This window comes from Oncorhynchus keta, chromosome 1 (genome assembly GCF_023373465.1).
Source record: "Oncorhynchus keta strain PuntledgeMale-10-30-2019 chromosome 1, Oket_V2, whole genome shotgun sequence".
NCBI lineage: Eukaryota > Metazoa > Chordata > Actinopteri > Salmoniformes > Salmonidae > Oncorhynchus > Oncorhynchus keta.
Window position 1 is genome coordinate 58,862,576 of NC_068421.1, and position 27,719 is coordinate 58,890,294.

A 27,719-nucleotide genomic window follows, 5' to 3' on the forward strand; every position below is an offset into this window, starting at 1 on the left:
TCCTCTAACACAACCATTATCTTGTGGTTGCACGATGAGTCGGTTTAATTTTCTCTCCGATTGCTTTAAAACCAATACAGAAGTGCAAAGCTGCAAAGTTTGTCAGCCAAGATCCCTGATATGGTTTATCTCCTTGTATCTCTGATTTTTGACAGGGCTTCACCACTGTTAGCTTCTTGTTTAATCAGTGGCAAGTTTATTTTTCCTTCCATTTCCTCTTTTCTGAGTAGCCACACAGGAGATAATATAATAATAATAATATATGCCATTTAGCAGACGCTTTTATCCAAAGCGACTTACAGTCATGTGTGCATACATTCTACGTATGGGTGAAGTCTCAATTGCACGATGCTTTCAGTTTGACATTCTGCCGCATTCTCTGCATGGTCTCACTGACTGAGAGTTAGAGGAGCCTCATTTGCAGAAATGTTCCCCATCTCCTATTATTCTGCTGTATAACTGATACCTTGGAATATGTACACCATATGCTTTGCGGATCACAATGTTTCAAGCAGAACACCAAAACATCAACACGGGAAGACATGATTTATATCCTTCAGGCCCCAGACAAGGCTATGATACCTCTATTATTTCTCTTCTAAGCATGGCATGACACTTCAGACTGAGTCAGTTCTGTCTGTCTGTCTGTCTGTCTGTCTGTCTGTCTGTCTGTCTGTCTGTCTGTCTGTCTGTCTGTCTGTCTGTCTGTACATTCTTCACACTGCGGTTGGGTGTTTTGGTCACACTTCATTCGAATTGTCCAGATTTTCCTTTTTTAGATGCTCTACAGATGGTAGTACTATCAACAAACTGTTGATATCAACTGCTTGCTAAGGTTGCGGTTAGGGTAAGGTTTAGAATAAGGGTTAGGGTAAGGGTTAAGGTTAGGGCTATGGTTAGTAGATAGTTAGTTGAAATGTTACTGAATCTGTAGATAGTCTATCTGTAGATGCTCTACAAACTATCCAAATAAAGTTACAGTTTTTTTCAAATGATCATTCTTGGTCTGACTCCTATACCTTAAAAAACATTTAGCCATTTTGTTAGGGTTCCCTGATTAATGTGGAATAGGGTAGGTGATGCTGGTTGTTCAGTCCTTTTGACCAATCAGACACGTCACAATACCTATAAAACCTAGCAGTCAAACATGGATATGGTTCCCATTGTTTTTTTACCATTCATTTTTCACATTGTGAATTTTACAAACACTGCTGCTGCTCCAGTTTCAACTGTTCTGCCTGCGGCTATGGAACCCTGACCTGTTCACCGGATGTGCTACCTGTCCCAGACCTGCTGTTTTCAACTCTCTAGAGACAGCAGGAGCGGTAGAGATACCTTTAATGATCGGCTATGAAAAGCCAACTGACATTTACTCCTGAGGTGCTGACTTGCTGCATCCTCGACAACTACTGTGATTATTATTATTTGACCATGCTGGTCATTTCTGAACATTTGAACATCTTGGCCATGTTCTGTTATAATCTCCACCCGGCACAGCCAGAAGAGGACTGGCCACCCCTCATAGCCTGGTTCCTCTCTAGGTTTCTTCCTAGGTTTTGGCCTTTCGAGGGAGTTTTTCCTAGCCACTGTGCTTCTACACCTGCATTGCTTGATGTTTGGGGTTTTAGGCTGGGTTTCTGTACAGCACTTTGAGATATCAGGTGATATAAGAAGGGCGATATAGATACATTTGATTTGATTTCAAACTAGGTATGTATTTGGTGAAGGCTTACCTTGGCATGACATTTTGATAACCGTGTAATTCTATCTCGGACAAGGTGATGTTTCAACAATATATTTGCCTCAATTTACTCCAAAAAAAGTGAAATGTTAATTAGCAACAGACAAGACCTCAGGAAGACTACAAATTCTTGCAGGAAGCTACCGTTCACCAGTGTGATCAGAGACATGTGTCCAATCCATGATGAATCCATGTGCTGTATTGAAATTCATTTAATAAAGTGTTGAACTTCTTCTGTCCCCTTTCTCTGTCTTAGCTAGCCGATGACTACACTTTAGCTAGCTAGTTAGCAGAGCAGTAGATCAAAAAATATGTTGTATTACTTAGCCTAGATAATTGTTTGTACAATATCTCGACTTTGGTGTCTTTCAGAACCTTTGGCATTTTTCAAGGATGAGCATAAGAGCATTAAAAGTGTAGAAGACCGCTATAAGTCTGGCCATGTGGAGAAGTATATATTAAATAGCAAATTTCTTACAACAAATACATTTCAAGGTGTTCAAGGTCATGCTTTGAAAGGCATGTGGCACTTAACATCCTTCCTCTTGGGAGGTTTATGTAGGTGACCAAGGGATTCTCTATACCACATGCAAATGCCTCCGTGGAGCTCATAAGTGTAGCCATGCAGCCTATTTTGGTGGTTGACAATATTGGCCGTACGGATGTGGAATGGGAGTGGAGGAAGCCAGCCGTGCCCAACCAGGTGCAGCCAGTGGAGGACCTGTACCGGCCCAAAGACTACAACCGTCTGTCCTGAGAGCCCACAGAGGAGAATCTTCATTGGCTAAGGAACCGTCTCCGGGGTAGGTGCAGTAGAACGTCTCATTGAACCTGAGCCAGAACAACTGCTATCCTCCCTGTCATCCCTGTCTGTACTGGACATTGCTAAAAAAACAAGGACACCTGGGGCATGCAGTTATCCTGGCTGGCATGGCGCTGTCAGGGAAGCAGCAGAAGGCTATATGGCAGGCAACATTTGGACAGCGCACCAACCCCAAATGGCACACTACGACGAGAGGGAAGTTGACGGCCAGCAATTGTGGAGCAGTGGTTAGGGCCAAGCGCATTACTCCACACTGTTTGGCCGTCAACACTGTTTGGCCACCACATTAGCATTTCAGGGCCCTTGTCTGTAGTCAGGAACACTCAATATGTCTACAGACAAACAGGGAGACAGAGTGGGCTCTTTAGAGTGTCCACTGTGGGTCTATATCCCATGGTAGTTACCCTGAGGCTTTGTATTCCTCAGACAGAGCTGACTTTAAAGAGGATTCAGTTTCATGATGTGCATGTATTTCTGTCAATAGAACGAGCGGAGGAATGAGGAGGGGGCTCTAGCTCCTCCAACACAACCATTATATTGTGGTTGCATGATGAATCGGTTTAATTTTCTCTCCGATTGCTTTAAAACCAATACAGAAGTGCAAAGCTGCAAAGTTTGTCAGCCAAGATCCCTGATATGGTTTATCTCCTTGTATCTCTGACTTCTGACAGGGCTTCACCACTGTTAGCTTCTTGTTTAATCAGTGGCAAGTTTATTTTTCCTTCCATTTCCTCTTTTCTGAGTAGCCACACAGGAGATGAAGTCTCAATTGCACGATGCTTTCAGTTTGACATTCTGCCGCATTCTCTGCATGGTCTCACTGACTGAGAGTTAGAGGAGCCTCATTTGCAGAAATGTTCCCCATCTCCTATTATTCTGCTGTATAACTGATACCTTGGAATATGTACACCATATGCTTTGCAGATCACAATGCTTCAAGCAGAACACCAAAACATCAACACGGGAAGACATGATTTATATCCTTCAGGCCCCAGACAAGGCTATGATACCTCTATTATTTCTCTTCTAAGCATGGAATGACACTTCAGACTGAGTCAGTTCTGTCCATCTGTCTGTCAGACACAGACAGTGAACGTTCTTCACACTCACACTGCGGTTGGGTTTTTTGGTCACACTTCATTCGAATTGTCCAGATTTTCCATTTGTAGATGCTCTACAGATGGTCATATTATCAACAAACTGTTGATAGCAACTGCTTGCGGTTAGGGTAAGGTTTAGAATAAGGGTTAGGGTAAGGGTTAAGGTTAGGGCTAGGGTTAGTAGATAGTTTGTGGAAATGTTACTGAGTCTGTAGATAGTTTGTAGAGCATATACAGATAGACTATCCAAATAAAGTGTTACAGTTTTTTTCAGATGATCATTCTTGGTCTGATTCCTATACCCCTTAAAAAACATTTAGCCATTTTGTTAGGGTTCCCTGATTCATGTGGAATAGGGTAGGTGCTGCTGGTTGTTCAGTCATTTTGACCAATCAGATGCGTCATAATACCCATAAAACCTAGCAGTCAAACACGGAAATGGTTCCCATTGTTTTTTCACCATTCATTTTTCACATTGTAAATATTACAAACACTACAAACTAGGTATGTGTTTGGTGTAGGCTTTTGATAACCGTGTAATTCTCTCTCTGACAAGGTGAGTTTCAACAATATATTTGCCTCAATTTACAAAAAAAAAGTGAAATGCTGATTAGCAACAGACAAGACCTCAGGAAGACTACAAATTCTTGCAGGAAGCTACCGTTCACCAGTGTGATCAGAGACATGTGTCCAATCCATGATGAATTCATGTGCTGTATTGAAATTCATTTAATAAAGTGTTGAACTTCTTCTGTCCCCTTTCTCTGTCTTAGCTAGCCGATGACTACACTTTAGCTAGCTAGTTAGCAGAGCAGTAGATCAAAAAATTATGTTGTATTACTTAGCCTAATTGTTTGTACAATATGTCGACTTCGGTGTCTATTTCAGAACTTTTGGCACTTTCAAGGATGAGCATAAGAGCATTAAAAGTGGAGAAGTGTGGAGAGGGAAGTTGACAACCAGCAATTATGGAGCAGTGGTTAGGGCCAAGCGCATTACTCCATCGCTGCTAAAAAGGGTCCTCAGATCACAGTTGTTGAATGGGGTGTTGTCTGTAAAGTGGAATACAGATAACGAAGAGGAGGGCATCAAGGCATTCAACATGGCTACAGGGATGGATGTGCAGGAGTCAGGGCTTTGGGTCACAGGGCCTGGGATCCTGGGTGCCTGTTGGGCACCACAGCAGTTGGGGAGGTCAAGTGTCCCTACGGTGCAAGTTACATTACCATTGAGGAAGCAGTGACGTCAAAGGATTTCGATATCAAGGAGGGAGGGACATACTGAAGATCATCCGTACTGGCAGCAGGTCCAATGTCAGCTCAACATGACTGGAACACCTGTCACTTCTCGTTGTGTGGACCACAAAAGCTTCCATCACCATCCCCATTCAGTGCAATGACCTCTGACAAACTCATATTGCACCTCCTGCCTGGGTTAGGGAGGGTATGACCGTTAACCAAGGTAGCCAGGTGCACGGTGTTTCCTCCGACAAATTGGTGCGGCTGGATTCAGGGTTGGAGGCAAGCTGTGTTAAGAAGCAGTGTGGCTTGGTTGGGTCTTGTTTGGGAGGACGACATGGCTTTCGACCTTCGTTTCTCCCTAGCCCGTACGGTAGTTGTAGCGATGAGACAAGATAGATAGTAATACTAACAATTGGATACCACGAAATTGAGGAGAAAGGGGGTCAAAATTAATAAATAAATAAATAACTACAATAAAAAATACCTTAACCCACAGATATGATCATAGCCACAGTAAAATAGACTGGGCTTTGGTCTATCTGCACATCTAAAATCCTACTATGTGGTTGGGATATTTCTGCTGGGATGGAGGAATTATCTGGAATGTTCAACTACATGATCAGGACAATCTAGGGTACTATTTGCTTAAAGAGGTGAAGTATTGCACTATGAGCTATACTACACTCAGCTTTGAGGTCACTAAAGAGGACCAACAGTTATAAGGATTCATTCAGGGATGGAAAATAAGGATTTTGGGCACTGACCACGAGTTCTACTAGCACATTCAATTCTTAAATCTGTGGCATGCGATGGTTATAAAGGTAAAATTTCACTGATGTGTCCGGCTAGTTTGCACATTTTCTACTAGCCATTTCATTGCAGTGTCAGGCTAGTTTGGCACATAGTCTACTAGCCGAGTGTGAAATGTACCAGCCTCAGGCTAAATTAATTTCCGTCCATGCTGACATGTATAACTGACTTGACACGTTATTTGAGTAGTCATGTACAGCAGATGCACTCGTGGAACAAAACCATGTGTTTTTTATTGGAAAACATTTAGCCTACAAGTTGTGTGCTAGCTAGCCAGCGAGTTATTTTCTAGCGCACTGTTCGTGTAGTAACCATTTTCAATGTGGTAACATGCTAGCTAATGTTAACCCAACAGGGCACGGATATGTATTTAAGGTTTAGATAGCTAGTTACGTTAAATCATTGTTTGTATAGTCAGACTTTTTCCCAGACCCCACAGGTGGTGACATGCTAGCTAGTCCACCAGGGAAGGGATATCATCTAATCGCTAACGTTAGCTAATGTAGCCAGCCAACCAAGGTGCCTAAGGCAATATTTAGCTAGCTATATCCCTGCCCTGGGCTAAAGTTAGTTAAAACTCTAGTCAGAGTGCGTGTTTCTGTCTCTGCAGACGGAGGAGAACGAGCAGTAGCAGGTTTTCTATTCTTAACCACATTAATAACAACATTAGCTCATCATGTTAATTCTCTCTGATTACTGATCCAATCAGTAATAACCCTTAATCCCATTCACTGTGTTGATGTACAAATAATTTGCAAGTATAAAAGCTACATTTAGTTCAACAAAAAAAAAACATTTTAACCCGTGACTTGGAGATCATGTATTGAAATCGCAGGTGGATCTCTGCTATTTCCCTGGCCTTCAGTAACTGTAGGAAAGCATGAGCTACCTGAGTAGACCCAGTACATTTCCAGCTGTGTAAATAGGATATAGACTTTTGCATGAAGTCTTACTTTCATCAGACGCTGAGTGCTGGACAGTGGGACGTCAGGTAATATCCGCTTAGTGCCTTGGCAACCCTTGTGGTGTTACCATGGGGACAGGCATACATCTAGCTGACTTGGCCAAGGGTGTCTGGCACACAGACAGTTGAAGGGGCTAGTTAATCACCATGAAGCTTTTGGCCTATTGCCTTTGCGAATTCTATTTACTTAATTTCTGTTCTTGCCTGTTTTTGTAAATAATCACAGTAAAGATACACTATGTGCTGAAGCGTGGCCAGTCAACTCATGATAAACGTTTAAAGTGCATGACTTTCACAAAGACACATTTCCTGAGTGTGTTACTCATCCAAATGCTTAAAGATGTTCAGGACGTGCAGTATATCGCTTGCTGTGTGGTCCTGTCAGATAGTAAACATAACGATAAAGAATTTACACATGTAATTTTGAAACAAATGTAATTTGTTTTTGAGTTGACTGAGCCGTGTACATAGCGGTTACATGACAGATGATATAGATACTTTTTGTTGTCTGTGTCACAGCAGGAGTAAGGCCTAATAAACCTGTATATCTCGTGAAGCGATACAGATATCAGCACCTGATCAGATAACTTGTTTTTTAGTACAGTACGGTTCACCAGTCTCACCATTCATCAGAAAACGCATGCTACTGTTAATTGCATGCTTTCGAAACGGTTCCAAGCACTTTCATACAGCAGGAGTCATCTTTGGAAACATACAGCAATGATAGAATGGAGGGAGGAGGGCAGAGGATGTGCACTTGGCCTCGGTCTCGACATGATACTTGGTGAAAAGAATCACAGGTGACCAGCTGTCAAATGTTATTACCATTTACTATTACCATTAATATTTTGTTATTAATTCTGTCATAAAGAAGCTTATGAAAAACATCAGATGAAGTCATGCGCAGAGGTCTGCCAAGAAGCTTAACAGCATAACCTCTGGCTCTCTAAATAGTCCAGGCTGTCAAACAAATAGCAATTACCTATGATCGTGTAGAGGGAGTGCATCCACCCCCATTTTTTTTCTCTATACAGGGGAAAGGCATGAGTTCCTCCTTGGGTAAACCTACTTAAACTAGCATTTTCATTGGTTCAGCAAGTGGAAAGGGGTAAGGGACCATTTGGGAAAACTGGCCTCGTCACGTCCTCTGGTCTCGTGATTGGGGTAAGCTACTACTCTGGGCTCCTCTCTCTGTCCCCTGGACTAGTCACGTCCCCTGGTCCCGTGGTTGGGGTGAGCTACTACTCTGGGCTCCTCTCTCTGTCCCGTGGACTAGTCACGTCCCCTGGTCCTGTGGTTGGGTTGAGCTACTGCTCTGGGCTCCTCTCTCTCTCCCCTGGCCTAGTGTGCATCTGTTTGGCAGGGCCCTCTTCCAGGGCCCGGCGGGACCCCAGCAAACATGGGCCTTTCTTCTTCAGCTCTCCTCTCAGAGAGAGAGAGAGAGAGGGCAAAGCGTGCATAACTATGGCCTGATTTCACCCTGCTCCTCGAAAAAAAACACCCTCAAATACATACGACTGGGTTTTACAAAGTTTTCATTGTTGATAGTGTGAATGGGATTTTGAAACACACATCTGTGGAATTGTGAAACACCAAACTTTAGAAACAATATTTCAGTTTATGTGCCCTATAAAATGTTTTACTGAAGTTGTATTTCCCCTCTCATCTAAAGAACAGCATCTAGACTTTAGATATATGTTTTATTTTATTTATATTTTTTTATTTATTTAGCCTTTATTTAACTAGGCAAGTCAGTTAAGAACAGATTCTTATTTACAATGATGGCTTACACTGGCCAAACCCGGGAAGATGCTGAGCCAATTGTGCGCCGCCCTATGGGAATCCCAATCACGGCCGGTTGTGATACAGCCTGGAATTGAACCAGGGTGTCTGTAGTGACGCCTCTAGCACTGAGATGCAGTGCCTTAGATCGCTGTGCCACTCTGGAGCCCCTACAGATTTTATGTCTATTGATTTTTACTTTCTCAACCAAGAGTCCCATTGACCACTCAGCTGTCATGTGAGCCGCTTCAGAGGCCACGATGGACATGTGGCTAAAGGATTACTTCTATAATAAACATGGCATGATGTCAGTCAGAGGCCGGAGGCATTGTAGCTAGTTATCTGGACAGACAAATCAGAACTGAGCTGATGGAGGACTCAGGAAGTCAATCTTCAGTACCTCTCCATCCTATCAACACAAATCAAATCACATTTTATTCGTCACATGCTTGGTAAACAACAGGTGTAGACTGACAGTGAAATGTTTACTTACGGGCCCTTCCCAACAATGCAGAGACAAATAAAATAGAGAAATAATAGAAAGGTAAAACACGTAATAATAAAAGTACTAATAAATTCACAATGAGTAACGATAACTTGGCTGTATACACGGGGTACCAGTACTGTGTTGATGTGCAGTGGTACGAGGTCATTGAGGTAGATATGCAAATATAACTACGAATAAAGTAACAGATAATTAGGGCCTTCCTCTGACACCGCCTGATATAGAGGTCCTGGTGTACTGGGCCGTATGCACTACCGTCTGTAGCGCCTTGTGGTCGGATGCCAAGAAGTTGCGGGGATGCAGCCGGTCAAGATGCTCTCAATGCTGTGGAACTTTTTGAGGATCTGAGGGCCAATGCCCCAAAACAATTTCCTTCGGAGAGGGAAGAGGCGTTGTCGTGCCCTCTTCACGTCTGTGTTGCTGTGTGTGGACCATGTAAGAACTTAGTGATGTGGACACAGAGGAAATTGAAGCTCTCGACCGGCTCCATTACAGCCCCGTCGATGTGAACGGGAGCGGGCTCAGCCCTCCGTTTCCTGTAGTCCACGATCAGCTCCTTCGTCTTGCTGATATTGAGGGAGAGGTTGTTGTCCTGGCACCGCACTGCCAGGTCTCTGACCTCCTCGCTATAGGCTGTCTCATCGTCTTCGGTGATCAACCACCGTCGTGTCGTCGGCACACAGATCCGGGTGTTTCTGGGTGTAGCCCTCTTTATAACATGATCATACTACAGAGATAATGCCACATCAACAACTCTACAGTGGACCAGGAATGCATCACCTGCCTACCACATATGTGATTTCAATAAGATGGTCAAGGAATGTCCGTTTTTTGGTCCTCATTTTAGTGTTGTCGTTTTTGTTTTCTTCTTAATAAACGTAATTTGCAATATGATTTATGGACATTTTACGACTGTAACTACTTCCCCCCGCTTTCTACCTCAATGGCCAATGTCTAAACCAGGCGGAGCTCAACCCCTGCGGTTCCAATAAAGCTGACAGGCTGGCGGTAAAGGCCTCTCCTGCTGGGCTGCCTCTTTGTCCAGCTCCTCTCTGCCTCCTCCTGTGATTCCCATTACGCCATCACACAGCTCCCAGAGCCCATTCACTTCTCCCTGCCACTTTTCTCCTCACAAAATTCACTGTTGCACATTATTCCAAACAATTAAAATAAAAAGCTTGTGGCTCAGGTATGAAAGGGAGTATTATTCAGTCTAGACTCTGGAAGGTATGTAATAGACATACCTGGGGCTATGCGGTCAGTTTATTTGCATACCAGAAACAAATGGGTACCCTTTTCAGCCAAGGGAAATAGGTTGTTACCAAATCACGTTTTTTTATGCATTTCTGGTTGGTAGGTTTTATACATCCCATAAAGGTATCTGGAACAGCTTAACAGGAGGGTCACTTAGGGAGAAAGGAGGTTCATGTGGTTTGAAAGTATAGATTTGCATGGCAACCAGAAGCAGCATCAGCATCCCTGTGTGTGGGTGTGAGAGACAGTACAATAATAGATATGTTCACATGGGTCACAGGGAGAAGAGGAGCCAACTGTTTCATTGCTTTCCTGGCAAATAGTAATACTAGTAATACCCCGCTATTATTATGTTATGAACTAAAATCAACTGAAGCAATTGGAAACAAATTGCACCATGCCAATGGGGAAAATGCAAAATGTGTAAGATCAATGGACATTCCTAAAAGTGATCTAGATTTAAATCCTTGAGGCAGCTCTGATACTTGTGTGACAGTCCGTGGTCCAATCATTGACCCTGAAGTTTAATTCCAATCTAAAATAATTTTTCCACTTGAATAAATGGAACATCCTTCAAATATTATTTTCAAAGAGAATAACAATGTTGAGCGCTGGTATTTTACGACCGAGGGTACCCATACCTTTCAAGTCAGCTTCTCCTTTACTTTTCCCAAGATACATCATTAAATGTGTTTGATTTATGCCAACCATTAATATTTCTAATAGTGGTATAATTTTATTTTGATTTCTGGTTGGAAGTAGAATGATTGACCGTGATGCTCACTGTTGTCTGTGAATGTTAATATAATATACTGTAAGAGAGTCACTTGATCCTCTTGATTTCTTCCCAAAGGACTCTAATGCCTTCTTCATACCAGACAAATGACCCAGATCAGAAAGCACTTGGTATAAGTAACCCTTATATCAAACCAATCCTATTTCGATACACTCTCTTTTGACTGGGGTTACGTTGAAATAGCGTTACCTCTGGAGCCCGATGGCAGACAAAGAGGCTCTTACAAGAGCCATGACTTTGAACAGGGAATGTGAATCTTCAAAGCTGTCTGCTGCTTCTACCTCAGAGACATTGAATGGTAAATTATGACGGATGTATTTGGATCACAGTCGGCCAAATGGCCTGATTTATGCTAAAGGATGCACCAGTAGACTCAATTATAAGTCAGCCTTGGGTCACACACTAGAAGTGGCTTTTCACAACGTATAAACCTATCAAAACATAAATCATCATCATATGATATTTGTTCAATGTCACCCGCAAGGGTCTTCTCTCGTTACAGCAGACAATAGTTCTCAAAAATAATCCACGTGTCAGTGTTCTTTCCTTTCAGTCCCATGATATTCCCGAAAGACCCCTATAGTCCACAACAACTAGCCTAGCTATAGTATCACCATTTCAAATATATATGTCTTGCTTGTAGTGGTTCAGAGGCAGTAGGCTACATGCACAACCAACGTTAAATGAAAGATGCACACAACAGGAAAAATGACAGGCACACAACATGAAAGGGTTTAAGCTCTGTCATTCATCACTCTCAGTGTCAATCGCTCATAATATATGCATAGATGATTAGTTCCTGGTCTGTCTCCCCCAAGGCCTATTTAAAGCTGGAGTGTAGTAAGAGACTGAAGGACATTTCTCACAGGTCTCCAACCACATCAATTGCTCAACTGAACTCCATTCACTATGGTTATTCCACTGAACCTGGGTACTCTGGTCCCAATGCTCATTTTCTACAGCGAAGGTAAAGAAAGCAAATACCTAGACTTTAAATGTATTGATTCAGGGTCTTGATGTACTTTTGCAGTCTACTACTACCAATCCAAACTTGTACTGAAGGGAATTCAAGGAATGTACAGTAAGAAAATGTGTCTGAAATGTGTTGATAAAAGACAGCTGACACACTCCCCTCCATATGTATTTGGACAGAAAGTCAAAATGTTAAATATGGTTCTATACTCCAGCGTTTTGGATTTGAGACTAAATGTTTGGTATGAGGTGAAAGTACAGAATGTCATATTTTAAATAAGGATATTTTCAAACATATCTGTTTTACCATTTAGAAAATAAATACATGTATCTACAGTTGAGGTCGGAAGTTTACATACACTTAGGTTGGAGTCATTAAAACTTGTTTTACAACAACTCCACAAATTTCTTGTTAACAAACTATAGTTTTGACAAGTCGGTTAGGACATCTGCTTTGTGCATGACACAAGCAATTTTTCCAACAATTGTTTACATACAGATTATTTCAATTATAATTCACTGTATTACAATTCCAGTGGTTCATAAGTTTGCATACACTAAGTAGACTGCCTTTAAACACCTTGGAAAATTCCAGAAAAAGATGTCATGGCTTTAGAAGCTTCTGATAGGCTAATTGACATAATTGAGTAAATTGGAGGTGTACCTGTGGATGTATTTCAAGGCCTATCTTCAAACTCAGTGCCTCTTTGCTTGACATCATGGGAAAATCCAAATAATCAGCCAAGACCTCAGAAAAAAATGGTATACCTCCGCAAGTGCAAAGTGCAAATCAATCCCAGAACAACAGCAAAGGACCTTCTGAAGATGCTGGAGGAAACAGGTACAAAAGTTTCCACATCCACAGTAAAATGAGTCCTATATCCACATAACCTGATAGGCCGCTCAGCCAGGAAGAAGCCACTGCTCCAAAACCGCCATAAAAAAGCCAGACTATGGTTTGTAACTGCACATGGGGACAAAGATCGTACTTTTTGGAGAAATGTCCTCTGGTCTGATGAAACAAAAATAGAACTGTTTGGCCATAATGACCATTGTTATGTTTGTTGGAAAAAGGGGGAGGGTTGCAATCCGAAGAACACCATCGCAACCGTGACACACGGGGGTGACAACATCATGTTGTGGGGGTGCTTTGCTGCAGGAGGGACTGGTGCACTTCACAAGATAGATGGCATCATGAGGATGGAAATTGTGGATATATTGAAGCAACATCTCAAGACATCAGTTAAGTTAAAGCTAGGTCGCAAATGAGTCTTCCAAATGGACAATGACCCCAAGCATACTTCCAGAGATGTGGCAAAATGGCTTAAGGACAACAAAATCAAGGTATTGGAGTGGCCATCACAAAGCCCTGACCTCAATCCTATAGATAATGTGTGGGCAGATCTGAAAAAGTGTGTGCGAGCAAGGAGACCTACAAACCTGACTCAGTTACACCAGCTCTGTCAGGAGGAATGGGTCAAATGTCACCCAACTTATTGTGGGAAGCTTGGGGAAGGCTACCCAAAAAGTTTGACCCAAGTTAAATAAAGTATTGCATAACCTTTATGAGGGTAAGATACAAATGCACATCTATCGTTAAATATTGTGGGTCCTGATTTTTGGTGCTGTCACAGTGCATGCAGGGCGCATCTATGGGGGCAAGGAGGCCGTTCTTTACAGTAGACCCTACATGGTCCTCCTGGAGAGGGCTACCACCAACATCCTGAAGCCCAAAAACTGTGCTGGCTTTCTAGTGAGAGAGGACTTTGTGATGACTGCTGCCCACTGCAATGGGAGGTCAGTGATGTCCGCTTATCTAGTGAGAGAATACCAGGGGCAAACATATGGGGAGATATAAGCCATTGTCTGCCCTATAAATCATGCAACTGTTTCTCTTTCCTACCTTATATATGCAGGGAATTAGATTTCAGCCAAAACAAGTGCTAAATTATTGCTAGTCAAACACTGATATTTATTGCAATCCGACCTATTAAAAGGACATTTTAATAGGCCACCATTTCAATGTCTCTAGGTTTTTCACACCTGAATATTTTTGACTGTTTTTAGGCTAGGGGTATCCTACGCTACCCCATGTTTCACACAGCTCTTCCTAATTTTGCATTTACACATTTTGACATCATGCATTTCTAACGTCCCCTTTGGAGAATTTAGATGTGAAACACAGCTTAGCCCAGGGCTAAGAGCTCCAATAGCCAAACAAAGGTCCAGTATGAAAAACCTACCGATACATTGGATCCCGCAACATTAAGATGTATTGCAGACTGTTGAAATGTCAAGCCACATGCTAAACAAAGGGGAGTGCAAGAATATACTGTAGATTGACATGACATAGATTAACATGATGTTTTCAATCAGCCTCTGTGATTAACCCACTACTGCCTGCTGCAGATATGTGTAAGACCACCGTATATTGTATTACATTGTGTCTGTGTATGTTACAGATCCATTAAGGTCAAGCTGGGAGTCCACAACGTGCAACAGGAAAGCGCTCAGGAAATGTTTGTGAAACAGGCATTTCCACATCCACATTATGATAATGAAGAACATGATAATGATATCATGCTACTCAAGGTAAATCTCCCAGCTAGGACCTAAAGTTACGCATATTGTTTTTATGTTTAATTGTGCAATGCATATTGATGTGACTACAATGTCAAATTATGCAATCTCTTTGTATCAGACATGTCACAACAAATAATTATTATTTGTTTACCACTATTAAGGTAGGTTATAGAACATCTAAGGTTGTAAGTTGTAACATTTGACATCCCCGCTCTTCCTGCCTCCCAGCTGGAGAAGAATGTGCTTGTCACCGACCGTGTGAGACCCATTGGCCTCCTGCAGACAGAAGATGAGGAGGTGCCCAAGGACTGTCTGGTGTCAGGCTGGGGCTTCAATATCAGGGGAGTAAACAAAGGATCCTCTGTGCTACTGGACCTCAACGTGACACTGGTTGCGAGTCAAGTATGCTCAGACAACCATGCGTTCTGCTCTTCAGGACTAAATGGACCTGCTCAGGTAAGTGGTGTCTTAAAGTATGTCATTTTGCAGGGGAAAGAACATGGGAGTAAAGAAAGAAAACAATACGTTCACCTTGATGGATGGCATGAATCATTCCAAGTGAAATGTGTCTGTTCATTTGTTCAGTATCGTGGTCACCATGTGTTATTTCCAGGGAGACTCCGGAAGTCCATTGGTCTGTAACGGTGTGGCCTATGGGGTGGTGTCCTGCTCTATAGACAAACTCTACATTTACACGCGCATCCCTGACTACATGGACTGGATCACCAAAACCATGAATAATTGATACGACACTGACCAGAAACCTCTACAGTTTGTTCATTTGTTCACCCAGGTCCCTAGAAGCATGATTATGATACTGCAGAATCTGAATGTGTTTATGATGCTTTCTGATTGATTTAATGGTGCTGGTTAATGTCTATGTGCCTTCATGCAGTAAACCAAAGATTGTTAGTATAACCTCCTTGTTCTGTGTTGAAGCCTCTGAATTTCCATCTGTCAACCAATGCTTTCAAGTCCTGTTCTGTGCTGCAGCTGTTTTAAATCTTAAATTGTGAATCGTGGGATTAAATAAGTAGAGTTGATGTTATTGAACACATTTATTTTGTGAACAAACTGAGAAGAGGTGCTTTGATCAAGTTGTCCCTTAAACAGTGAGGAAATCACACAATGCTTACTGCATTTTGGAGTAGGCTATATTGAAAATATATGAGCAGTAAAAGACATCGAGCATACCAAAAACCTTAACAAGACTGCCCCCTTGTGCACATCTGAATAACATACAGTCCATGTCAAATATATTAAAGGCCCAGTGCAGTCCAAAACGTGATTTATTGTGTTTTATATATATTTCCACACTATGAGATTGGAATAATACTGTGAAATTGTGAAAATTATGATAATTCCCTTTTAGTGTGAGAGCTGTTTGAAAAGGCTGCCTGAAATTTCAGCCTGCCTGGTGACATCAGTTAGTTAATAGACCCATAAGAAAGAGTTCCAAACCTCTCTGCCAATAACAGTTAGTTTTCAGTTTTCCCCTCCCCACTCAGACTCCCAGACAGTCCTAGTAAAATTCTTGCTTGAGAAACTGTTATTTGCTAAGATGCTATTTTTGTTATTTTTTTGACTATTTTAATTGAAAACAGGTACTTAAAGGGTATCCACCCCAAACCACAAATGCCCATGATTAACAGTGTTAAATAACACTAATATGTGAAAACAATATTTTTGGTGAACAAATGTTTCGTTTTCTCATTATAATAAGCTTGGTAGCAACATGAGAAAATCGTTGTTGAAATCTGTTGAAGCTAAAAATTGACAAAACCCACAATGCAATTCTGGGCTGTCTTGGTAGCTAAGCTAGCAAACGTATAATACCAAAGTCAATATCAGCATGTGAATTAACTATCTAGCTGTAAAATCGCTTAAACTGCACTATCAATTTAGGAGTCTATTTCACCGAATTCAACCTGCAATTATCTCTGCCTAGAGCACTGAGGCGCAATAAAAATGGCCCAGAGCAAGGGCAGATGACGTTGCTATGGCAACAATTGCCTTTCCCATGTTTCCCACAGACACACAAGGCGCATTGCGAGAAGGAAAAACTGAGTTGAATAATTGATTGAGCACATCTAAGCGAAATATATACTTTGTCATAATGATATAAACGGATGGATGTGTTATAGACACATATGCCCATACCATATATTGGCTGATTTGGCGATCTGGAGTGCAGGTAATTGTTTTAAAAGCTTTATGAAATGTGATAGCATGTTATCCTCTATTTCCAATGAAGAGAACCATGTATCTATGACGCATTCCTACACGATTTCCTGATTTCACAGTTTTTTTTAAAAAAATTGTAATTTTTTGTATTAATTAATATATATATTTAGATTTTTTACATTTTGAACACATAAAAAAACTGAAATATACAAACAAGAGCACATAAACCTAACAGACAAGGGGTATTACATATCGAATACATTTTAAATTTGTCAAACACTTTTATGGTGCGTATTGCTTTTTTGCTTTTACATTTACTGATAATTTAAAAATAACATTTTAATTTTATCTTAAATAATGTGAAGAGGGGTTTGTTCTCTGCCCACTTCATTTTATGGATAAAGAATCTTCCATGAAAAATAAACAAATTAACAATGAAAGTTAAATCAGTGTTCATATAATTTGGATCAAAACAAAACATAATATCAGAGTCTCTCAGATTAACATTAATAGTCATTTATTTTCAAATAAAATCTAACTCTCTCCTAAATCTTCTGACATAAGAACAGTCCCAAAATAAATGGTCAAGAGTTTCTGGGTCACAACCACAAAATACACAGTTGTTATCAATAGCTATTTTGAATCTGTGTATAATAAAGGTCTTTACATGGTAGATTCTATGAAAGCGTTTGTATGAGACTTCTTTCACCTTATTAGATGTAATGGAATGCAGCCCTAGGACAAGTGAACTGGAACAAAGTCTTGTCTGGCAAATATAGTATATCTAATAAAGTGCCATTTGATACTCCTCGGGAGTAAATGTAACATTGAATTCTGGATAATCATATAGAATAAAATCATCATTATTCAATAATTGTTTAACCCAGATAAATGTTGTCAAACCAGTTCTGGAAAAACTAAGACTTGTTTTTGTATTTTATGTATTTATTACTCCAGATTGTATACCTATGTGGGGAGAAATTGTGTTTGTACATGAGTTTCCAAGTTAGAAGTACTTGTTTATGAAAGTTTGCAAGCTTAATAGGGATTTTACCCACATCAAAGTTGCATTTGAGTAAGAATTCTAGACCACCAATCTGTTGGGCATTATATTCCAAATGCAATCCTTATGTTTTAAATAGTTTTGTATCCATTTGATCTTAAAGATTATATTAGATGTTTTATAATACACCTGATTTCACAGATGGACCACAAGTTAAATCATGGGGAAAATGTGTATTTTACCCAATGATAGAACATAGGCTTTCACCAAATTGACAGGAGTTTTGTGATTTGTATTTCTGGGGGTGGATTATCCCTTTAATTGTTACCCAGAAATGATTTGATATTCTCTCGTAACTTGTTTACATAGGCCTAACGATAAGATCGCTAATATTGTGACAAACAGAAAGAAGCGATACATCAGAAGAAAAGTCAAATATCAATGCGGTTCAATGGAGCATGATAGCATTCCAACCGACCTACATAATATTATCCCCGTTATCAGCCCTGGCATGCCAGGCTAGATCTGTTGAATACTGGTGAATCATTGGTTTGATCGGGACCTCAGGTCGACAGAATACTCTTGAGTTCCAGGATAGTTTTGTCTGCACATGGAATAGATTACAGGACAACAGCCCCCTCTGCTGGAATTATTTTATACATGCATGGCCTATAAACCCTCCAACAGTGAACTACTACATTTCACGTGACTTTACAGAAAATAATTAACTCTTGTTAATAGCTAGCATGACTTCTATTTATTCATTAGCATGTGAGTACCTTTAAAAAATTATATATATATATATATATATATATACACACACACACACACACACTTCTACCCAGATACTCCTTTCAATAGAATCTCAAGTACTCAGTAAGTTTATTAGGTACACGCATCTCGTACACCCCGAATTCTTTGGGGCATGGAAACATGCTCAATTGTTATCAAGGGACTTCACGTATGCCAGGAAAACATCCACACCAGCCTGTACCGTTGAGGTCATCTGCTGCAATAGCCCATCAGTGACCAGGACCGACGAGTTGTGTTCCGAGACGCTGTTCTGCGGCGTTATTTGCGGCCCTCCTGTTGGCTTGCACGGTTCTGGCCATTCACCTCTCATCAACAAGCTGTTTTCCTCCACAGGACTGCATGTTTTTAGTTTGTCACACCATTCTCAGTAAATCCTGCGTGTATAGGCCAGATGTTTGAGATACTGGAAACCGTACACCTGGCACCGATGATCATTACCACACTCAGTCACTTAGGTCACTCGTTTTGCCCATTCTAACTTTCAATCGAACAGTAACCGAATGCCTCAATGCCTGCTTTATATAGCAACCCACAGCCACATGACTCATGACTTTGCTTTGGCAAAGTGGGTGGGGTTATATCCTTCCTGTTTGGCCCTGTCCGGGGGTGTCCTCGGATGGGGCCACAGTGTCTCCTGTCCTCTCCTGTCTCAGCCTCCAGTATTTATGCTGCAGTAGTTTGTGTCAGGGGGCTGGGTCAGTTTGTTATATCTGGAGTACTTCTCCTGTCCTAATTCGGTGTCCTGTGTGAATCTAAGTGTGCGTTCTCTAATTCTCTCCTTTCTTTCTCTCTCTCTCTGAGGACCTGAGCCCTAGGACCATGCCCCAGGACTACCTGACATGACTCCTTGCTGTCCCCAGTCCACCTGGCCATGCTGCTGCTCCAGTTTAAACTGTTCTGCCTTACTATTATTCTACCATGCTGGTCATTTATGAACATTTGAACATCTTGGCCATGTTCTGTTATAATCTCCACCCGGCACAGCCAGAAGAGGACTGGCCACCCCACATAGCCTGGTTCCTCTCTAGGTTTCTTCCTAGGTTTTGGCCTTTCTAGGGAGTTTTTTCTAGCCACCGTGCTTCTACACCTGCATTGCTTGCTGTTTCGGGTTTTAGGCTGGGTTTCTGTACAGCACTTTGATATATCAGCTGATGTACGAAGGGCTATATAAATACATTTGATTTGGATTTGATGACTCATATGTAAGAGCGAACCATTTTCGTGATTGGGGTGGTTTACCTAATGAACCAGCCACTGAGTGTATAAGTCACCTCTTTTTTTTTTAAACACTTGCAGATGACTAGATTATGGATATGCCTATGTAATGAAACCTGACCAAACCAGCAACAGATTTGTAAATGTTTTTTTTATTTTTTATTTAGGAAAAATACAACCATGAAGATACAGAACGCTTAAAAAAATCTAATACAAAACCAATCTGATGCTATGATGAGAACAGTTGTGAAATCACTCTATTTGTATCCTCATAGAAAGTATGTTTGTTGAAAAGAGCTTGCAAGTAGTAGAACTGTCCCACTTCACATTAATTCAGCGCTGTGTGTACTTGAAATCATTGTGTGACTCAGATACACACAAAAAAAAAAATCCTTACTTAAAATGTGCAGCTAATAAAATAAAAACCATTCTCAGTAGAAACCAAAATAAATTAGACAAGAACCTGCCATAGACAGGGCAGTCAAGCAACAGGTCAGTGCTCCAGAAAACCAATGAGTAAGTTCTCATTTACCGGAACCCACAGCGATCCTAGCAAGCCCAGTCGATTAGAGAACGTCTCGACTCACACTCTCCTCTCTCGGTCAGCAAGAACAGCGCAGACATGGTGGTGATGGTTTCAGACCTTTGTGTACATTTACCTCGTTCAGGCTCATCACCATTATCAGTTGGCAAAACAGTCAATCATAAACAAAATAAGTGCAAGCATTTTTGTACTTTGTTACAAAGCAGAGTTAAAACTACAAAAGCGTTAACATTATCTATCCAAGATATATTCCTTGTCTTTTAGGTTGTGCCTCTTTGCGTGCACGGCCCAAAGTGAGGCAACGGCCTACAGCACGAGCTTTGCTCTTTTTCGAGCTACCCATAAAAACTGTAAAATTAAAAAGTAGTTCTCTGCAGTTTTCAATAACAAATAAGGAGAATCAGAAAGTTAAAACAAAAACTTGAATAGACCAGTGGTGGGTGGCTCAGAGTGCGAGCCAGCCCTCCCCGCACGTATCCAGGACTGCTCTTATCTACATGGTTGGTTTCAGAAGATTTAAAGTGTTGCGGAGCAGCAGGCCCTGGGCTGGGACCAGGCCATGCCAGGAGCCGTGCCCAGACGACAAACAATCCGGTCGTCTCCGTCCTACCAGCCGCCCTCGTCACCTGTAGAGGAAGTCGGAAAACACAGGTTACCATGATTCTGTGGAAGGTATGAGGCTCATCTTTCGAAAGGGGCCCTGCTGCTACTGAACGCTAATCCCTTTTTAAGATACTTAAGATTTGGTAGCAATTTATGCTGGTGTGAACGGCACTGTGACTTAAACATCTGAAGGCAGGCCATCGGAGTATAAACTCATTGTTTCCATTCAGCAAACAGTCGCTCCACGAAAGCAATATTACCTTGGTATATTCCATGGACAGATTTTTTTTAAAGAACTAAACAAAAGCAGACAGATAGTAGGAGGACAGTTGTCCTCTTGCAAATAACAGATTACATCAACCAGAAAGGTGACCGACTCCACTGTGTATGTAGATCCTAGTACTGCAAGGTAAAGAAGAAAAGTAAAATATACCTCTACAAACAAGCTGCTGCAAGACAGAAAAAGCTTATGACAAGAAAAGCAGGAAGTAGAGAGCTAATGCTATAACCCCTGACAGCTCGCGCCAAGACGGTTGCAGACCGAGAGCCTACCTTGGCTTTTTGCAGTGCTAAACTGGGGCATCAACATATTGTTTCTTCAGTTCAACATATTTCAACTACAGGAGGCAGCCTCACTGTGCACCAGAGAACAGCACCGCCTGTTCAGAGAAGAGAAAGCCCAGTGGTTAATGACGAAGTCCCAGGCTCTCCAACAAGGAGGGAAACAAGTACACTAAGGCCCATCTGCAGACCCTCTCTTCCACTGCTACTCCATAAAGGAATGGATGCTGAGCTGAAGTGGCATCTTGGGTCTTTCATATACTACATACCTTTGATGAGCACCAATGACTAATTTTACAATACTAACCAGGTAGGGCATTTGTTCGTTGGAAATGCCCAGTGAACCCACCACTGGGTTCATTTGCAACCCTTCTTTAAGATGAATTATATAGCGCATATTGTGAAAGACAAAAGTGTAACTTGGGAGGGTGCATTTCTTAATACAGTGAGGCAAGAATGGGAATAGGGAACCTGTTTCTCCATTACATAGGACTAAAGGAAAGCTTCATACATTGAGAAAATGACTTATTTCATTACTTTAACGGATATTTTCATCCATCGGTTGGCCCCAACACCAGAGGGGGCAAACCCAGTCTGATTTAAGTCCATCCAGCTGCTATACAGGTCAAGGACCTGCCAACACTCTGGTGTTGATTGGCCGAATACATATCTATGGCAGCTTGCAGTGATGTGGCTGTCCAGGCACCGGATTGGCCGCCTATCCTGACTCCCTACACTTGTGTAAGCTTATACGAAGAAGCCTTGCCATAGCCATCGTAGCTGTCTCTATACGAACCTCCAGAACGATCTCCGTATCCTCCTCCTTGCGCTCTGTGGGCAGAAGAAGAAATGTACATCAGTAAACAAGAATTGGATGAGCATTTCAGTAATATCAAATTGAAAAAACGTTATTCCTAAAAAGTGCTTGCTTATTATCAAAAGTGGGCACATAAGCTTCTTGAAATGTGTTCAAGATTAATTTATAGAATCTATCCTGTCTTTTCAAATTCCAGCGATTGTCTAACAGATATGTATATGCAAATGTTACGTCTATGTATCCGAGGTGGTGTATCAGTCACCTGTCTTTGTTGTAGTAGCCTCGGTCTGATCCGTATGAGCCACCACTTCTGTTGTCGTAACGTCCACCGCCATATCCCCTCTCCCCACCACCTATAATAGAACTTGTGGTCAACAGCTGCCTCAAGGTGGACTAAACATGTACGGTATTCATATTATGGTTCAATTAGTTGATAAGAGAATATTGGACACTAGTGTTGACATGCTATCACTAGGCTAAGAGATGGTTCAATCAAACCTCTACAGCTACCAGACAACGGCAACAGTCACTGCAAAACAAAAACAAGACACGAGGACAACCCACTGGGCACAGACATCAGTTCAACTTGTAGTAGGTTGAGTTGTTGACTAATATAAAATCAACAACAAAAGATTCACCATGACATTGGATTTCGTTTTTTTTAATGACAAAATCCAGGTTGATTACTTTTTTCAAATCCAATCAGTTTTCTACATTGATTCAACAATTATTATTTGTTGTGGAAAATTCAATCCATTTTTTGCCCAGTGGGATAGGAGTGGTTATTAAGGATGAGGGACCAGAGGGGAGGGTCAGAGCACGGGGTGCACACACTGACTACTTCTGGTTAGTTCTGCAAGTCACAGAATCCCAGGCTAACGAAGGTGTGAGGACATCTTTGTAGGGTTGGGACTGGGGTGTCTGTCAGTCACTCCAAGGCAAACATGGGAGGGAAACTGGATGCTGGAGGATAGAAAACAACAAACTTGCCTCGTGAGAAGCCACGCCCACCTCTTCCACCACCACCTCTGCCTCCACGGAAGTATCCTCCTCCACCACCTCTGCCACCCGACGAGCCCCCTCGGAATCCGCCCCCGGACCTGCCACCACCGCCAGACTTGCCAGCCTGGTCGACACGGATCTGTCTGCCGTCAAGTGACTGACACATAAGGTTGGGTGGGAAGATAATACACCATTAAGATCATCATTGAACAGTCAAAGAGTTGTGTTCCAGGGCAGAGTTTAGGTTTTTATTTATTTCACCTTTATTTAACCAGGTAGGCAAGTTGAGAACAAGTTCTCGTTTACAATTGCGACCTGGCCAAGATAAAGCAAAGCAGTCCGACACATACAACAGTTACACATTGAGTAAAACAAAGATACAGTCAATAATACAGTAGAAAAATAAGTATATACACACACAATGTGAGCAAGTGAGTTGAGATAAGGGAGGTGAAGGCAAAAAAAAGTCCATGGTGGCAAAGTAAATACAATATAGCAAGTAAAACACTGGAATGGTTGATTTGCAGTGGAAGAATGTACAAAGTAGAGATATAAACAATGGGGTGCAAAGGAGCAAAAATAAATACAGTAGGGGGAGAGGTAGTTTGGGCTAAATTATAGATGGGCTATGTACAGGTGCAGTAATCTGTGAGCTGCTCTGACAGCTGGTGCTTAAAGCTAGTGAGGGAGATAAGGGTTTCCAGTTTCAGAGATTTTTGTAGTTCGTTCCAGTCATTGGCAGCAGAGAACTGGAAGGAGAGGCGGCCAAAGGAAGAATTGGTTTTGGGGGTGACCAGAGAGATATACCTGCTGCTATGGTGACCCGCGAGCTAAGGGGGGACTTCACCAAGCAGGGTCTTGTAGATTACCTGGAGCCAGTGGGTTTGGCGACGAGTATGAAGCGAGGGCCAGCCAACGAGAGCGTACAGGTCGCAGTGGTGGGTAGTATATGGGGCTTTGGTGACAAAACAGATGGCACTGTGATAGACTGCATCCAATTGATTGATTAAGGTATTAGAGGCTATTTTGTAAAAGACATCGCCGAAGTCAAGGGTTGGTAGGATGGTCAGTTTTACAAGGGTATGTTTGGCAGCATGAGTGAAGGATGCTTTGTTGTGAAATAGGAAGCCAATTCTAGATTTAACTTAGGATTAGAGATGTTTGATGTGGGTCTGGAAGTAGAGTTTACAGTCTAACAAGACACCATGGTATTTGTAGTTGTCCACATATTCTAAGTCAGAGCCGTCCAGAGTAGTGATGTTGGACAGGGCAGGTAGCGATCGGTTGAAGAGCATGCATTTAGTTTTACTTGTATTTAAGAGCAATTGGAGGCCACAGAAGGAGAGTTGTATGGCATTGAAGCTCACCTGGAGGGTTGTTAACGGTATCCAAAGAAGGGCCAGAAGTATACAGAATGGTGTCGTCTGCATAGAGGTGGATCAGAGACTAACCAGCAGCAAGAGGGACATCATTGATGCATACAGAGAAGGGAGTCGGTCCAAGAATTGAACCATGTGGCACCCCCATAGAGACTGCCAGAGGCCCGGACAACAGACCCTCCGATTTGACACACTGAACTCTATCAGAGAATTAGTTGGTGGACCAGGCGAGGCAATCATTTGAGAAACCAAGGCTGTCGAGTCTGCCGATGAGGATGTGGTGATTGACAGAGTCGAAAGCCCTGGCCAGGTCAATGAATACGGCTGCACAGTATTGTTTCTTATCGATGTCGGTTAAGATATCGTTTAGGACCATGCGTGGCTGAGGTGCACCCATGACCAGCTCTGAAACCAGATTGCATAGCGGAGAAGGTATAGTGGGATTCGAAATGGTCGGTAATCTGTTTGTTGACTTGGCTTTCGAAGACCTTAGAAAGGCAGGGTAGGATATAGGTCTGTAGCAGTTTGGGTCAAGAGTGTGTCCCCCGTTTAATTTGTCACCTTGCCGTTCATGGCCAGCATAGCATCCTTGGCCTCATCCGGGTTCTCAAAGGTGACGAAACCAAAGCCCCTGGACCTCTGAGTTTCCCTGTCTTTAATTACAACAACTAGACAGAGGAAAAAACATTTTAAAAGTTAGACCATAGACATTCAAACCACTTTCAAATAGCAGACCACATGCCCAAATAAAGAATTACGGTGCACCCAATATCCAACAGTTAGTAGTTAGTTACCTTCAGATATTTGCCCATATTTGGAGAACACATCTTCTAATGACTGTTCATTAGTGTCAAAGCTCAGGCCACCCACAAAAAGCTTCCCTTCGTCAGACATCCTTCCTTTTAACCACTGTAGAAGGAAATAACATGTTTATTATGTGGTTCAGATTGTTAACTAGTAGCAGGTTATTTTGGGATTCAAACACCTGTTCATGTTCTATTCTTGCAATGGTGCAAATACACGCAGTCATAAAATTACATTCTAGCTAGCAGTTGATGGCTTGATTTAATAAAGTATTTTGTATTGCGAAAATAAATAAAAATAAGTCAGCGAGATCCTAGCAGTTTGAGATAGTCGAGCGAGAAGCACAAACGCGTATGGGGTTTACGTCGGAAAGGCCCAAGATCATCTTGCCCCCGGTAACTAGTTAGTCTTCCCTTTCCGATAGATCGTAGTTAGAGCGCAACATTACGGTTACTAGCGAGCTACCCAGCCAATGAAATGTGCGTTTTCACAAAAAGCACGCCTCGCTGGACAAGCGGATGACCGTGGTGCTATTTAAAAAAATTGAATCAGTAAACTAGCCAACTCTTGTATGTACACAATGCAATTCCCGCCCCCATGTGTACTATACCTAGTTAGATTCAACTGCCTTTGTTCAACATTATCCAGCTAAACCACAACGGCCTTTACAATAGTGCTATAGTAATGTAATGGGAGCGAGCCCCTCGTAGCCAGCCATCACTGCGTCATTGCATCGACTAGTGAGCGCGCTCGCAGAGTAAAATGGTTGGCATTGCCTTGCTTTAACGACGAATGCAAGAACGGGGGACTTTCGCATGCCACCACAATATAATTGTCCATACATTGACTTTGAATTAAATGTACAATCATGAGAATGTTATCGTAGACTAACTACTAGTTAAATATATAGCCACGTTCAGACTTCTCGGGTGTCAAACCGTAATTTACCGCGACACCATCTTGTTACGGTCCCAAACTTAAACGTTTAAACAAAAGGCTATTACAAGCGCTTACCGCCGACAAAAACAGTGAGACTCTTCCGACCGACCTGCAGTAGATGGGAACAAATGAGTTGCGGGGCCTCCTGGTTTATGTATTGATGAGACCTTTGCGGTTACGCCCATCTTATTAATATTAAGTAGGTACACGCCATCTGACCCAGCATTTAATTAAATCTCGACTTGCTTTTAATCAGTCAACGGTGGCGAAATCATGCATGTTAAGTTGTAGCATCAACTAGATGCCCGTGCCGTGGTCTCATTTAAGTCGATGCCTTTTTTGGATCAATGTGAATGTCAAATGATTTCGTTGTTCACAACATCAAGTCCTCTAAATAAAAACGAAGTGTTACATCTTAGTGTACTGTACTACAACATAGCTAAATGTTGACATTAAATGAATGTCCTATAAACAACTATACCAGAGAAGCAAAAACTTTAAATCAATGGATCACTGTTAATTTGATGACTTAACACCAAAAAAAATGCAGTTATGTATACTGGTATAGGTATTTCATGTTGCATCTTGTGACATCGTCAGTAGCAGTGCGTGGTTAAAACCACAACCTGTGTTGTGATAAGCGTGTTTACTTGATAACCGGTTAATTCATGTGCCTTGCCTGAAGGCTGAGATAAGACGGTTGCAGAATAAATTACACTACATCTTTGCTCAATCACAAAACCACACAGCAACCTGTCCATTGAAGTCCAGAGCATATTGCATGTACACTAACATGACCTACAGCATGGTCAAGCAACTTAATTTTAGACAGACTTAGAACCAGAGTTCCGTAAGTCGCAAAGAAAACGGGCACTGCCGCCACTATTCCAGAAACATTTTTTATAATCAAAGCACCTCTGCCTAGTCTAATAGTGACAAATAAAAGATCAAAAAGTCAGTCCAATCAACGTAAGCTAAATGTGGCTGTCCATGGTTCCGATTGTCCACACGCGTGTTCATGCAAGTAAAAATACACGTAAACGCACCCTACTTGTATAGCAACGACAGTGCCATCCTTTACTATGTTGACGAAACAGTCTCACCATGTCATGTAGTACACATTTATTTGTTTGGGCTACCTGGCTAAAATTCTTGCTCTCCTAACTTCCATTCATGGCCAACGTTTGGCTAGTTAGAGGCAGCAACGTCACTCGTTTGGACCAGAAAGCATCCGATAACCTAGTTTAGTTCCCTCGGACGCTTTCTTCTGTAATTAGACTTCCG

The 27,719-nt window shown here is 41.8% G+C and overlaps 2 protein-coding genes and 1 long non-coding RNA gene across 10 annotated transcripts; 2 read left to right on the plus strand and 1 right to left on the minus strand.

Moving 5' to 3' along the window:
* Positions 1 to 1,446: 1,446 nt before the first annotated feature.
* On the plus strand, positions 1,447 to 20,237 carry LOC127933072 (uncharacterized). The gene is made up of 2 exons (XR_008147267.1): positions 1,447 to 1,553; positions 19,628 to 20,237. It is a non-coding gene; the product is annotated as an uncharacterized LOC127933072 (long non-coding RNA).
* si:ch211-212d10.1 (granzyme-like protein 2) lies at positions 11,852 to 15,614 on the plus strand. 2 transcript variants are annotated; one of them, XM_035779214.2, is made up of 5 exons: positions 11,852 to 11,983; positions 13,623 to 13,785; positions 14,451 to 14,580; positions 14,800 to 15,027; positions 15,185 to 15,614. In XM_035779214.2, the coding sequence occupies exons 1-5, from the start codon at positions 11,926 to 11,928 to the stop codon at positions 15,314 to 15,316; spliced, it is 711 nt and encodes a 236-aa protein (XP_035635107.1). In that variant the 5' UTR covers positions 11,852 to 11,925; the 3' UTR covers positions 15,317 to 15,614. The 2 variants fall into 2 exon arrangements, with proteins under 2 accessions (XP_035635107.1, XP_052385370.1); XM_052529410.1 differs by lacking the exon at positions 11,852 to 11,983 and adding an exon at positions 12,733 to 12,829.
* On the minus strand, positions 19,921 to 27,608 carry LOC118389320 (cold-inducible RNA-binding protein B-like). Of its 7 annotated transcripts, none has more exons than XR_008147259.1 (8): positions 26,545 to 27,608; positions 25,487 to 25,601; positions 25,254 to 25,360; positions 23,302 to 23,470; positions 22,574 to 22,664; positions 22,291 to 22,325; positions 21,486 to 21,592; positions 19,921 to 20,956 (listed from the first exon to the last, which is right to left on the minus strand). XR_008147259.1 is itself a non-coding variant. In XM_035779258.2 (7 exons), exons 1-7 carry the CDS (start codon positions 25,879 to 25,881, stop codon positions 20,937 to 20,939), a joined length of 558 nt encoding a protein of 185 aa, XP_035635151.1. In that variant the 5' UTR covers positions 25,882 to 26,083; the 3' UTR covers positions 19,921 to 20,936. The 7 variants fall into 7 exon arrangements, 2 of the variants coding, with proteins under 2 accessions (XP_035635151.1, XP_035635160.1); XR_004826715.2 differs by having other exon boundaries at positions 26,511 to 27,608; XR_004826718.2 differs by lacking the exon at positions 26,545 to 27,608 and adding an exon at positions 26,107 to 26,478.
* Between the last annotated feature and the right edge of the window lie 111 nt (positions 27,609 to 27,719).

Coding starts and splice junctions, on each gene's coding strand:
- LOC118389320 (XM_035779258.2), bottom strand. CDS start 25,881: ATGATCTTGGGCCTTTCCGAC. Junction 25,602..25,860: donor TGATCTTGGGCCTTTCCGAC/GTAAACCCCATA, acceptor TTCCTTCTACAG/TGGTTAAAAGGAAGGATGTC. Junction 25,361..25,486: donor ATATGGGCAAATATCTGAAG/GTAACTAACTAC, acceptor TCCTCTGTCTAG/TTGTTGTAATTAAAGACAGG.
- si:ch211-212d10.1 (XM_052529410.1), top strand. CDS start 12,748: ATGGTATACCTCCGCAAGTGCAAAGTGCAAATCAATCCCAGAACAACA. Junction 12,830..13,622: donor GAAGATGCTGGAGGAAACAG/GTACAAAAGTTT, acceptor GTGCTGTCACAG/TGCATGCAGGGCGCATCTAT. Junction 15,028..15,184: donor GACTAAATGGACCTGCTCAG/GTAAGTGGTGTC, acceptor TGTTATTTCCAG/GGAGACTCCGGAAGTCCATT.